General features: G+C 34.7%; 1 protein-coding gene across 9 annotated transcripts in view; it reads right to left on the reverse strand.

Moving 5' to 3' along the window:
* Positions 1-13,649, reverse strand: part of LOC111156592 (PDZ and LIM domain 5) — a 212,474-nt gene that overhangs the window by 90,521 nt on the left and 108,304 nt on the right. For 6 of the 9 annotated variants that reach the window (XM_022517627.1, XM_022517610.1, XM_022517604.1 and 3 more), the window contains exons 3-4: positions 6,262-6,304; positions 4,238-4,329 (exon numbers count right to left, since the gene is read on the reverse strand). In XM_022517627.1, the coding sequence (XP_022373335.1) occupies positions 4,238-4,329; positions 6,262-6,304 (135 nt within the window). Of the gene's footprint in view, positions 1-4,237; positions 4,657-6,261; positions 6,305-13,649 lie in introns of those variants that run through there. The other 3 variants (XM_022517591.1, XM_022517581.1, XM_022517643.1) reach the window with 2 other exon arrangements.

A 13,649-nucleotide genomic window follows, 5' to 3' on the forward strand; every position in this document is an offset into this window, starting at 1 on the left:
GACTTGAGAAAATTAAGTAACCTCTCAGTGTTCAAAGTCTGAATAAGAATTAAATCACATAATCCACTCATAAATACCTAGCACAATGGACAGTAATACCTAATAAATTAATGAATCTGAATCCTGAATTTAAAAATACATATATTTATCCTACATGCTTATATTTATTTTTCCAAGGCACAATTTTTCCCCTTTATAAGTGAAATTGTTTATTATGGACTCTAGAAACTAGTCAAAATCTTTGTGTATAAGAATTTAAATAATAAATTAGGGCTTGGAGATCTTTCACTAGTACAATGGTGTACTATATTCCTATGGGTATGGAACATGGAACTATTCAATTAGTGAGACCACAGCCACACTGGAATAAAGTTGTTCTAATAACTTGATCATTAATTCTCTGGTATGCCTAAAATAGTTAAATATTATATATTTTCAATTCTAATCTACATTGTGATGATACATTTCAGCACATGCTCAGACTAATCATAATACAAAATTAATTTATTATCTAATGTGATCTTTATCTATTTTTAAGGCTATTAATCACCAGCCAGTGTACCATCAAGACCAAAAGACACAAAAGCGAGGTTTTAAGGGTATTCCACAGTGATACCCAATGTCTATGCCAACTACCTATGTCATTTAATAAGCCAGTAACTATCTCTCTTAGCTAATGTCAAAAGGTATGCATAAACTTTGTATCTAGAGTCACACAACTGTACATGTAGAGGTCTAAAACTTCCAACAACATTGCTGAAAAAAATCAAAAAGGTTCTTAAGGAACTTTACCTGGGAACGCTGGTTTTTTATGTGAATTTGGAAAACAATTCAGTTTTGTACATGTTATTTGCTAGCAGTTCGTATGTTTACGCTTTCTCTTGTATCTTTCTCTTTGTCTTTTAACAGTCTTGACTGACACAAATTACATTCCCCCAAGCATTATGTCTTATAAACCACTACACAGCAAACCCCACATATATTTTATGGCAAAAGTTAAATACTATATTATTTATTACCTAAAAGCAATTCACTACAACATAGCAATGCAAACCAAACTTATTGAAAACACTAAATGTGTTTTTTTTTAATGACAGCGGTTTTGCAAAATGTTACTTTTGCAAAAATCAGACACATTCATGCTCTTTACTCATATATAAATCACCATATTTCCTCTCCAGTAATGTGGATACTAACTTTGTCACTTGTGTTTTCTGTAAAAAGAAAAGCATTTTAAAATATTACTATGATATCATACTTTGTATCTTCCAAGGCCACCAGTTTCTTCAAAATAACATATTGGAACTGTTAGAAGAAATTGCAGTCCAACAAAATTGAAATTAATAAAGGATACATGACGCACTTACCTCTTGAAAGCAGTGGCACATTATAATGCAAGGGCATATGGAATGGGAAAAGGTAAATTACTTAAACTACTTGATGCAAAATAGCTTCCCTTTCAGTTTGGAATACAAAGTCCCATTTTGGTCTAAGTAGAGTAAAGAGGGAGAGGAGTAAGGAAAATAGCAAGTCAAGACCAATAATTTGTATATGTAGAAGAAAGATTAAAAATTTCACAAAGTGCCTTGTTCAGTATTATTTATAAGAAGGAACAAGAGCACTTACATAGCATTATTAAGAAACCTTCTAAAACTATCAATATAATTATAGATTTTATACTTTATGATGAGTAACAATTTCTCAGTAGTAATGCATAACAAATAAACACTTATTTGTGTCTTATGTTAATTAATCCCACATTAATTTGGGTGAGACACCTATCAATTTGGCAAACTGGCCAATGACTTTAAATCACTTAAATACTAATAATCTTTCTGCTTTGAGGAAAAAGACAACTTAAGAACTTAGCTTTATGCCCTTCTGAACTCTTAAATTTTTGGTTACTGGCATGTATTATTTTTAAAATAAAAAGTAATTTAATAAAAAGTCACAACTCTCAATGTTGTGTATCTTTTGTAACATTACAAAAATATGAAAAATGTACTAATCACATAATTAGTACTCTGACAATTATTTCAGACAAAGTTTGCTACCTGATGAGGGAAATATATTCATCAATACCACAAAACACCTATCCTTCAAAATGACAGATCACTGACTAGTAAAAAGCATGATTTATCTTTGATTTCTCTAATCTGAATGCAGTAAGAGGAATGTCAACTGCAAATCTGTCTTAGAATTTCACAGACACCACACTTTGTTTTCAGACTAATCAAGTTTTCATTGTCCATCACCTGGACAACACCTGAAATCAACCTATTTTTAAATATACCCAGTTTGCCAGTGTGAAGCAATACCTTGCTTGTTCATGATGCAAAATATGTAATAACCCCCCTTTCCTCGAATTCTTGCACAGTGCTAGACAAAGGCACATGCTCAGTAATCAGATGTCCACTGATTAAAAAGCCATCATCGAGGCCTTATTACTATACCACTGCCTACGGTTTCAGTTTGAAAATAATAAGCTTTAAATCATTTTATGTTTAAGGGTCAAAGTTGTTTTTATAAAGCAAATACTTAAGCTTCTTATTAATATTTTCACGTTGTAAATATAGTACTTTTCCATACCTCAATTTAGTTTTACCTGTACAAGTTTCCACTAAGAAGACTATCTTATATGAATCAGTAAAGTTGGATTTTTTCCTTAAAAAAAAAAAAGAAAGAAAAAGAAGACCATTTTATAAAATTTCAAGAAATGTAAGGAGAAATATTTTTGTTCAGACACTTCTTCCAGTGGACTTTTTTACACTGAAATGGTAATTTAATTAACACAGTAAATTTCTGCTTTTAGTTTTCTATGGGGCCAGTAATTTGACAGGCAGCATCTTTCTTCTAAGAATATCCACTTTGATCACTCTAAATTCTATTGTCTTGAAATGGACATACAAAAAAACAAAACCAAACACACCTCAACACTACATATTATTTCTCTTTCTCAAATAAAAGAAGAAATAACGTTCTTTGAAGGACACTAATTTTCCCCAATATATGCGTCAAAACTTTAAAAAGCCACCCACAACCACAAAAACTGTATGTTCGAAGCAGTAGCTGTTCTTCCAGACCTCCTGCTCTTTCTCTCAGCAGCAGCCTGGAGCCCTGCCACCTTCTTTTCAAAGCCCCACGTTGCCATGGCAGCGGTGCTACAGAAAGCACAGCCCCTTCATTACATGAATTAACATTCGGAAGGGATTATCTCAGAAAGGACCTATGCACGCAATTATTTTAATTATATTTTCCTGGGAACTGGCATTGGTTTAAAAAAAAATCATGCATGCAGATGATTTTCCTTTGTTTTTCTTTTAAAGCACATTTTTGTCAAAATCAATGTGATCAAAATGATTTTACAAAAATGACTTTGGCTTCAAGTATAGTCACAGAATTCCAAAAAGAGTAAGATGACCATCTATAAAGGAAGCTGCTGAAAATGCCATGTCAATCAATGTTTTTAAATGCCTCAAAAAGGAAAAAAATAATAAGGAATAGATTTTCAAAACTTCCACTGACATTAAACATCTAGTGTCCACTTCCATAAACCTATTCACATTTTAGAAAAACCTTTACAATGAAAACATCCTCTAATTTGTTTCTGATGTTTGTGAAGTATCCTTCGATGCTATTGTTCTGTCATTACTGTTTGCTTTTACAGACTAAATTCTAGCTTAAGCTTATCTGAAAAGAATGTTGCTGGCTATCTGACCTAAGCTAATGCATCATACATAGACATGAGTCAAAACTAAATTTGTTTTCTGTCTTAAGACTACTTCCTAGAAAAAAAGCTTCTTACAAGCTCCTCACTTCCTCTCTCCTTAGGATAAGATACATAAGCTGACACAACTGTAACCACTCTGTTTAAACTTTCAGTGACTAATAAAAGGATGGAAAAAATGAGAAAGAAAGATTCAAAATCTGTCTTGCATTATAAGTGCCAGCTGCTCCATGTTATACCAGGACTTGGAGAAAGAGTTAGAGTAGTATGTTACACGGTTCATAACATGTCAAAATGCAGTACTTAGGTTTTGATTAACCTATAACTGCCTTGCAGAAAGTGCTACATGTATATAATATAAAGCTACATGTTAATGAAGCAAATAAAATTTCATTTTCTTTCCTACAAAGAACTGCTGATGGGGGGTGGGGGAGTGGGGGTAAATTATCTCCGGGAAATTGCCTGAAAGAAGAGTTTTGATAAGAGCAGAAAGCACCCTTGGCCACCTACCCATTTTGCTGTTTAATGTCACCCTGGGATCCTCTTCTCTGCCCCTCTGCTAGCTCCTGAGCAGTCTCGGAACACACGGTGGTGACTGTGGGCTGCCGTGGGACATTAACTGCAGGTTTACCAGCGCTCAGTGCAGATGAATGCTGGTCAGCACTAAGATTGGCATTAGCATGCAGTCCAGATGCAACAAATGAGGGAGGAGTGACAGCAGCCACGGGTGGAGGGGAAGCATGTGATGAAGTGGTCGCATGGGCTGGGGTGAAGGCAGACGATGGTGATGGGATGGATGTGACTTTTGGTGAAGACACAGAACCAAAGGGTCGTGGTGCCTTATTGTAGGCCATGTTGGTTGTGGAAGTGACTTTGGACACAGCAGGAGATGTAATGGGCACAGGTTTAACTACTTCTTTAGGTTCTCCCTATGTAAAATAAAAATAAACATACACAAAAACACACCAAATACATGCAAAATAGATTCACTGAAAAGAACACACAGCTAGTTTTTTAAAAGACAAACACAATCATGTTAGCAGCCCCGACTTTACTTGTTTCTACATAAAAACAATGAGCATAACATGCATGCCAACTGATCCCAACATGCACAACACAGATGCACACGATGAGTTTTTTTTTTTAATAAAAATGAAAGAAGTTTCAAAACATCTAGGAACTAGAGTAGGAAAACTACCAAAAAGCCTAAATGTCATCATAAGTGTCAACAGACACTTTAATTTCCCAAAAGGAAAAAAATTTTAAATACCTCACAATAAACAAAATATTGCTAATGAAAACATTTATTTTAGAATATCCAGAGTCTGGATTATAATTTCGTCTTTCAAACATGTTTAATTACTCCCCAGAGTACAATTATTTGATTCACGCAGAAAAAAGCAGCATATTTCTAAGTCTTCTAATAAAAAAATATTTTTTAAACAGAAGGAAAAGATCATTTTCTCATCTAACTCAAAAATGTGCACATTCTGATGATTATTTTGAATAAAGATATTGCTTAAAAGAAAAATCTCAAAAATCCACCTGTTTTTCTCTCTGGAATGTTTTGAGATATTCTTTGGAGGTGGAATAAAAATTCTTTCCCTCTTCCAAAATAGTTAATAGTTACATTTAAAAAAATGATCTTAGATGTTTCTTTATTGCTGTTTATCAAAGAAAAATTAATTACTAAGAAAGATCGATTCCTCCTAAAATTAACATAGTTTGTGTTTGCAAATCCTTATCCCAAAGAAAGTGTGAAGTTTAAAACAAAACAAAACAAAAGGTTAAGTTTCTGTGACATTCAAGAATAAATTCCTACTCACCCTACCATCCCAAAAGAAAAACAATCAAATTCTTTTAAAAACCTACAAAGGTGGCCCTATTATGTTTCATTTTAAGAAAAAAATAAGTAATCTAAATTAATCTTGTAGAAATAATAAAGCTAACCGGGGGGAGGGAAGTAACTTATGTCTCAGCAAATCAATATAAGTAATTCAGTGGAAAGGCACAAATAAAATTAAGGAGAAAACCCCCCAAAGTATAAGCCAGCTGTGTATGAAAAATGGTTTGGGACAATTTGAAGATATATATGAGAGAAAAAAGGTACTTGCCAATAACCTAATCTAGAATACTCTGAAAATGTAATTAAAAACCTATTAATATTACTAATAAAATGTTATCAAAGACTTGTGATATTCATTTTCTGGAACCACTTTTTTACTCTCTTTAAAACATGTGAATAAACATAGACAAATTAAAAGTGAATGTGAATGTAAGAAATATGGATATAAGTTAGATAATATATGGCGAAAGAAAGCATGTTTTAATAATACGGGTATAATTACAGATGTCAATTAGGAATGTGTTGATTTCCATCCCTCACCCCCCACAATCCTTAAAGGGAAAGAACCATAAGGAAAACTGTATTGAAACTATAAATTGTCAGTATGGCCTAAGACAAAGAATGGAAATGACAGTGATTCAGGAGGGACAATCAAGTGGTACCTAGTGATACCAGATGAGAAACACACCTTCTGCACCGCAACTGGCTCAGGCTTGGGTGTAGCAGATGCCCTGAAGGGGGAAAAAAAAAAAAAAAGAAAGAAAGAAAAAAGGGGAAAAAACCATAAGTTTTTGCAAATAACTTATTAATATAATTTTATTAGTATATACCTTAATACGTTAAATAATTATAGTTTCATAATTCATAGTCTTGACTATTCGTCTCCACTAATTAACTCCTGTAACTAAAATGCTGCAAGTACCGATACCCTTACACACTGGGTATTCATTAGTTTTCTACACACTCAAATTAAGAAAGACAAACACCAATTGTGCTTCCTCATGCACCCGTGTTTAAGCTTTCAGTTACGATTATTCTCCACCCAAAACTGAAAAGTATAATAAACATGACTTTCTCATCCTTTAGTGGTTCCTGAAATCTAATCTGAACCTCTATCTCCACTAGTATCTCTGCCTTTTCTTCTAACGTCCAGGAATATGACCACAGGATATTGGGTCTCTGTGAAGATAGTAAGTTCTGGTTGAACAGAGTCATCGAATGAGTATTTATTTTGTGTTTATATTCTTAAGTGCTTGTACAAGGTAATATATATGTTATGCTAAAACTAAACTTTAAGTTCTTCTATTAGGCTATAATTTCAGTGAAGGAAATGACCATATCCCATTTGTGTCTCTATACCAATACTGTGCCTGGCATGTAATATGTCATCAGTAATAAGAGTGGAAAGGAGAGACCAAGGAAAGAAGGGCAAAACTCCATGCATAGAACGTATTTCCAATTCAAATTAGGTATTTTCGATATATGCTTTTTTTTTTAAAAGCTTGTATAGTTTTTTTTATTTTTTATTTTTTATTTATTTTTTTTTTTTAAGATTTTATTTATTTATTTGACAGAGAGAGATCACAGTAGACAGAGGCAGGCAGAGAGAGAGAGAGAGGGAAGCAGGCTCCCTGCCGAGCAGAGAGCCCGATGCGGGACTCGATCCCAGGACCCTGGGATCATGACCTGAGCCGAAGGCAGTGGCTTAACCCACTGAGCCACCCAGGTGCCCCCGATATATGCTTTTTTGTATTATTACTCTCTCTTTAGTTAGCATGGACTAACAGTAACAATAATTGATTTGGAGCAACTATTGCATATAATCATGACAAATAACCGAAGTAGCAACTACCCTTATCCCCATTTTTCAGATGAGGTATTTCAAAGTTTAGAGTAAGTAAATTACATAGGATATACAGCTGGCTGACAATTCTTACATATTACAATATACTACCTGCAGTCAAAGATAGTAACTAAATGATTGGGAAAGCTTCTAATAATTTACCCAGTATTAAGGTACATATTATGTTTAATAATGCAAGAAGCAATGTGACTCCTCTTATAATACAGGTTGCGATATCAAGTGCAAGATTCAAGAAATGTGACTATAGTAGGTAAATAAGTGATAACAATTTTAAGCTACAAACCATGAGATTATTTTACTTACAGAGAGAACAGATCGCCAACAAAAGAAACTACCATAGGATATTTGATCTCTATAATAATGAACTCTGATCATTTTTAATAGCAACTGAATTTTCCAGTAACAATTAAATTGGTTAGTTAGGGCAAGCACCAACTGAATAATTGGCTGACCTAATGAGAGGCTACAATGGATGCTAACATTCGGTTACCACAATATAGAATTATACTCTGAAGTTGCATAACTTTCCATGTGTACTCTCAAATAGACAATTTCTCTTTTAGCTTATAGGGTTATTATAATAAGCAAAGGAAACAAGTTCAAGTACAGAACAGTGGAATCTTCCTTTCATTGAAATTTCACAATGAGATGTAATCACAAAGGATCTACTTACTAAAATCTCCCAAGACATTATTGGAAGTTTGCCATAATAGGGTGGTTTTCTTTTTCATCTGGACACACTTAAAGGTACATGGAACTCTTCTAGCAACATAAAAATAATTTATAAAAAGAACTTGATATTTAACAGTCACCAAGTTTCCAAACAGAATAAAATGCATATATCCCTATGTCCATGAAAACAAACCCCTTAGCTTTTCCTAGGTGTTAGTTCTTAACCAATGTTAGCAACAATAACAACAAGAAGCTCAGAATGGTTACTTTACTTAATTTTGGAATCCAACCTCTTACTTTGTTGAGAAAGCACAGAATAATAATAGTCCTAAAATACTTTATGCATTGAAATCTCAACAAAAATACTGTACTGCTTGAAATCTTGAATTAACAGAAGAACTTAAAATCTGAAATTTGAATCTATTTGCCCTGCTTACCTTCTGATACAGTCTCAAAAGTGCAACTACCTGAACTAAGAGAAGCAGTCAGAAAAAAAAAAAAAAAATGGGGCGCCTGGGTGACTCAGTGGGTTAAAGCCTCTGCCTTCGGCTCAGGTCATGATCCCAGGGTCCTCGGATTGAGGACAGCATCCACTCTCTGCTCAGCAGGGAACCTGCTTCCCTTCCTCTCTCTCTGCCTTCCTCTCTGCCTACTTATGATCTCTGTCTGTCAAATAAATAAATAAATAAATAATCTTTTAAAAAAATGGATAACCCACCCTCAAAATCCCAGAATTAAGTCCATTAAACATTAAAAACAAAACATCATTTTGTAGGGGAAAAACAGTCTTACTTACAAAGAAATGTCAAAGTAGTTGGCACTCAGTGCAATAAAAATTAGTTCCTTGGGTTTAAATATTTAAATAACCACCAAATGAGTCATAAAATCATTGAAACTTAGATTTCCTTAAAGTTACTTTGTTACGACATGCAAGTATTCATCTGACCTCTGAAAATTTATAGGCGTTCATAATTTAAGCCATATAATTTTTTTAAAAGATTTTATTTATTCATTTGACAGAGATCACAAGTAAGCAGAGAGGCAGGCAGAGGGAGAGGGGGAAGCAGGCTCCCTGCCAAGCAGAGAGCCTATTGTGGGGCTCGATCCCAGGATCCTGGGATCATGACCTGAGTTGAAGGCAGAGGCTTTAACCCACTGAGCCACCGAGGTGCCCCAAAGCCACATAATTTTTTTAACTCTTCTATTTAAAATGGCCCTCATTTTATTTTTTAATTTAAATTTTTTTTAATTTGACTTTTTAAAAAATTTTTATTTGTTTATTTGACAGAGAGAGAGAGAGTACAAGCAGAGGGAGTGGAAAAGGGAGAAGCGAGCTCCCCACTGAGCAAGGAGCCCTATGCGGGGCTCAAGTCTAGGACCCCAGGATCATGACCCAAGCTGAAGGCAGACCTTCAACCAACTTCGCCACCCAGGCTCACCTAAAATGGCCCCCATTTTAGAGTGTGGTTTTGCTTTTTCTAGTAGAGAAGTCAAACTGTCCACATTAAAAATATTTGGAAAAATTTTCCAAATTTTTTTTAACACACAGTATATGTACCTATAACATGCATTAATTACATTTTATAAGATCAGTATTTAAGTGTATTTATCTTATATTTAAGTGTATTTTAACTTACATGTATATTTAAGTAAAATTACATGCTCTTATGACACAAACTACTGTGCTTTGAGAAATTAAAATACATGACAAATGAAATTTGCAAAATTAATGAACAGCATTGGTACTAGGTTTTTAAAAAGTCAAACTTCATTAATTATTATAAAATAACAAGATATACCACCTTTTGCTCTCAAGTGTGTAGAGTTTTTTTAAATGTTAATACATAATGTTTGTGAGACTGCATGTTGCTGGAAAAACTATATATTAATATAGCTCTCTTGAAAAATAATTTGGCATTTATTTATACAAAGCCTTGAAGAGGGGCAGCTGGGTGGCTCAAATGGGTTAAGCTCTGCCTTTGGCTCAGGTCATGGTCTCAGGGTCCTGGGATGGAGCCCCTGCATCAGGCTCTCTGCTCAGCAGGGGGCCTGCTTCCCCCTTTCTCTGCCTGCCTCTCTGCCTACTTGTGCTCTCTCTGTCAAATAAATAAATTAAGTAAATAAATAAATAAGTAAGCCTTGAAGAAAGCTCATACCCTTTGACATAATAATCAGCTGCTGGGAATCTATCATAAGGAAACAACCTGGAATAAGGAAAGGGCTTTATGTATAAAGATATTCATTCCCTACAATGTAACTTATATAGTGAAAAACTGGAAACGACAGTTTAAATAAACAACAATGAGGAAATGGTTAATTACAATAAAACCACAATAGGAAAATGCAATGATTAAAACCATTCTTTGAAAGAATCCTAAATTGCATGAGAACATGCCTACTTTATGATATTAAGTGAAAAAAGGAAGATATAAAATAGCATATCCAGTATGGTCAGTGCATGGAAAAAGTAGATGGAAACAGACTAACATTTTAGTAAAGGCTCTCTATGAATATTTGTTTTTTCTCTTTTGTGTTTTCTTTTTTATAAAACATACATGTGCTCTTTTTACGGCAAGTAAAACTATTTCTCAAAGTATGTTTCACGGAAAGCGACTTTCAAAACACAAAACAAAAAAAGAGATTCTGTTACCAAAGATAGCTGTAATACTTAATTTACATAAATATGCTAGGCACAGAAATTCTCAGAGCCTTTAATGCCTAAAGAAAAAAATATTGCAGACTGTTGTCCATATCCCTTTGAAGTATGGCATACTAATGTATTTAGAATGCTTATTTATTTAGGATACCTTTCTCAAGACTGGAGTTAGAGAAGGAAAAAACCCTCTGGGAAATGCTATTTTAAAGAAACAGTAAAGAAAGTAAATCTTTGTAAATCTGAAATGTTTACTTAAGCCTCCTGCAAGTGGCTAAAATAAAGGAAAAGAAATATTATAATCCATATAATCCTCAAAACCTTTTGTCATACCGAATATATTCTTTATCAAACTAGTTATTCTTCAACTGTGTTTAAATAAGCTACCCAAAGGTTATCAGAATAATTTAATCACTGTTTAAGGGAGGAAAATCCTATTTTCCTCACCAAACTGAAAAATGTATTTCCTATATTCCGAGGAGAAAACCCTAATATGTGAATAAGAAAAACTATTTCTCAAAAAATTGAGATTTTTACAGTTGTCTTTCTTTAAAAAAAAAAATACATTATACTGATCATCTGCTCCTTTAATTTAGAAATATCAGAGATTACTTCAAAGTGAATCATTTTTAAAAGACATTTAAATAGATAAGCAGTTTTAAAAACTGAGGTATAATTATTAAAAATTATTCCCACATTTTTCTCTCCAAATCCTGGGAAATACACAACAGGGTAATATATCTCCATTTCAACCACAGTGATCATCACAAGTCACTTTTGTGTAGTGTGTGTTTCAAACCAGCAGAGATCCTGGAAATGGCTTAGTGCCATGGACTCAACAATTTGCTTATTGTTCTCTCTTCTCATAGTGTGAAGCCACTGTACAGGACTAAGCCATGATGGTGAGAGACTAGTGCCCTGGCCCAGTACTCTCCTCAGCTCACGGAATTCAAAGAACAAAGCCATCAGTGTGGCTAGAACAATTTACTTTGAAAGTTGATTGATTTTTGGGAGAGCAGCATCCAAAATAACAATCCCTGGTGCACTGCAACCAGTTTGAGAACTTCTGGCTACACAGCTGAACTATTTCTATGTTATAATGGATTTTATTAGAAACTAGAATTGTGATGCCCTGGTTAGAATAATGTATAGGAAAAATAATGCCATAAATAAGCAATAGCGCTATCAGGGATTAGGTTCAAAGGAATCAAATAAAACTGCATCTTATGGACACCCTATGAATGGTGTTATATTTAAGTTATAAACTGAATTAATGCATTTTTCTAATACTGCTTTATAAAATAATGTGCTCTTTAGTTAAAAAAAAAGTAGCCAATAAATGTTCACACTGGTGTTTAAGAATGAGGAACTAAGCAACAGAACTAGACTGATAAAGATTATTCACATTACTCATTATGTCTTGGTGACTCCTTCAACCATATCTAATATGCTTAACTCATAAACAATCATACAGAAAACAGGAGGATTTTTAAGTTCCTCTTCTGTGAGATGAGCTCTATCTAAGTTTCCCACAGCATGGCCATCTTTGGGCTCACTGACCTCAAGACCCATAAACACTAGGGTACATCATTAATCACTTTAATTGCAAAGTTGTCAATCTGCAATAACAAAGCAACTCCAGAGGGAAAAAGCAAGCGCTCAAGTGTGTAGAGCGATGTCTCCTTAAACAATTTCCCCATATTTTATTGTACTTCCAGTCGGTCTACTCTACTGCAAACTCAAACCTTAAACATTTCAATCACTTAGGGCAATGTATTCGTGCTTTTTTCTAAACAATTCGAGAATATCTGTAAGGATTAAATTTTCTCTAAATAAAGTACAAAAAACTTTTAATACCTTTTAGCTATTAAAAGACTGTGCTCACCACATACACATAGTCTCACTTCTGATTTCTCTCTCACTCTTTTCTATCTTACCTTTGGGGACTGTTAATACAGTACTTTTTCTTCCTTCCAAAAGGGAGAAAGAACCCAAAGCTGGACAGATTCTGAACAGTGAGAGAAAGACGGGAAGAACACAGAAGCAAGGGACCTGCTCTAGCCCATCTGAGTACCTGAGACCCCTTCGGCATGGGCTTGGCTTGAAACAGGGCGGGTGGGGGGGGGGGGTCTGGTAAATCCAGAAAAAAGAGATGCCACTTGATAATTACTTCCATACATAAGGATGAGGGCCTTTTGTTTTAAGATCCTTCTTAGATGGTCATAGCAGTTGATGGGGTTTGAGAAGTAACTGTCATCAACCAATTCTAAATCAAGCCAGAGACAGACAGAAGAGGGAGGGTGGGAGGAAAAGTGGAAGGAAAGAAGGAAAGGACTTCTACTGAGCTTGCCTGACCTGCATGGGACACTTGTAGGGGCAGAGTGGAGGTTTGGAGGTGGGGGGAGAATAGAGAACATTGGGCAAATTTAAAATGTTCAAGTATTTCCCATTATATAAAAAATGACAGTATGAGCATCAGCATCATGCTACATTACCATTTACTGGGGCCTTACCAGGAACTCGACACTGAATTAAAGGCCTTATATACAATACATTGCTTAATTTCAAAAATAAAGTCCAGAAATATTAAATAATTTGGACTGCTAATGCCAAGTTTAATGCCAGTGTCCACATTTTCCTCCCTCTAATATAGCCAACTCACCCAGAAGGAGCCAAGAGATTAATAAATATTTCTTCTCATGGTATGTAGCTTTCTATCTTATGGTTGAAGTTCACAAATTCAATGCTTATTAAGATCTTCAGAAATGCAGGGGCGCCTGGGTGGCTCAGTGGGTTAGGCCGCTGCCTTCAGCTCAGGTCATGATCCCAGGGTCCTGGGATCGAGCCCCGCATCGGGCTCTCTGCTCCGCAGGGAGCCTGCCTCCAC

The sequence above is a fragment of the Enhydra lutris genome, unplaced genomic scaffold, assembly GCF_002288905.1.
Source record: "Enhydra lutris kenyoni isolate GAN:26980312 unplaced genomic scaffold, ASM228890v2 scaffoldscaffold3, whole genome shotgun sequence".
In the NCBI taxonomy this organism is placed as follows: Eukaryota; Metazoa; Chordata; class Mammalia; order Carnivora; family Mustelidae; genus Enhydra; species Enhydra lutris.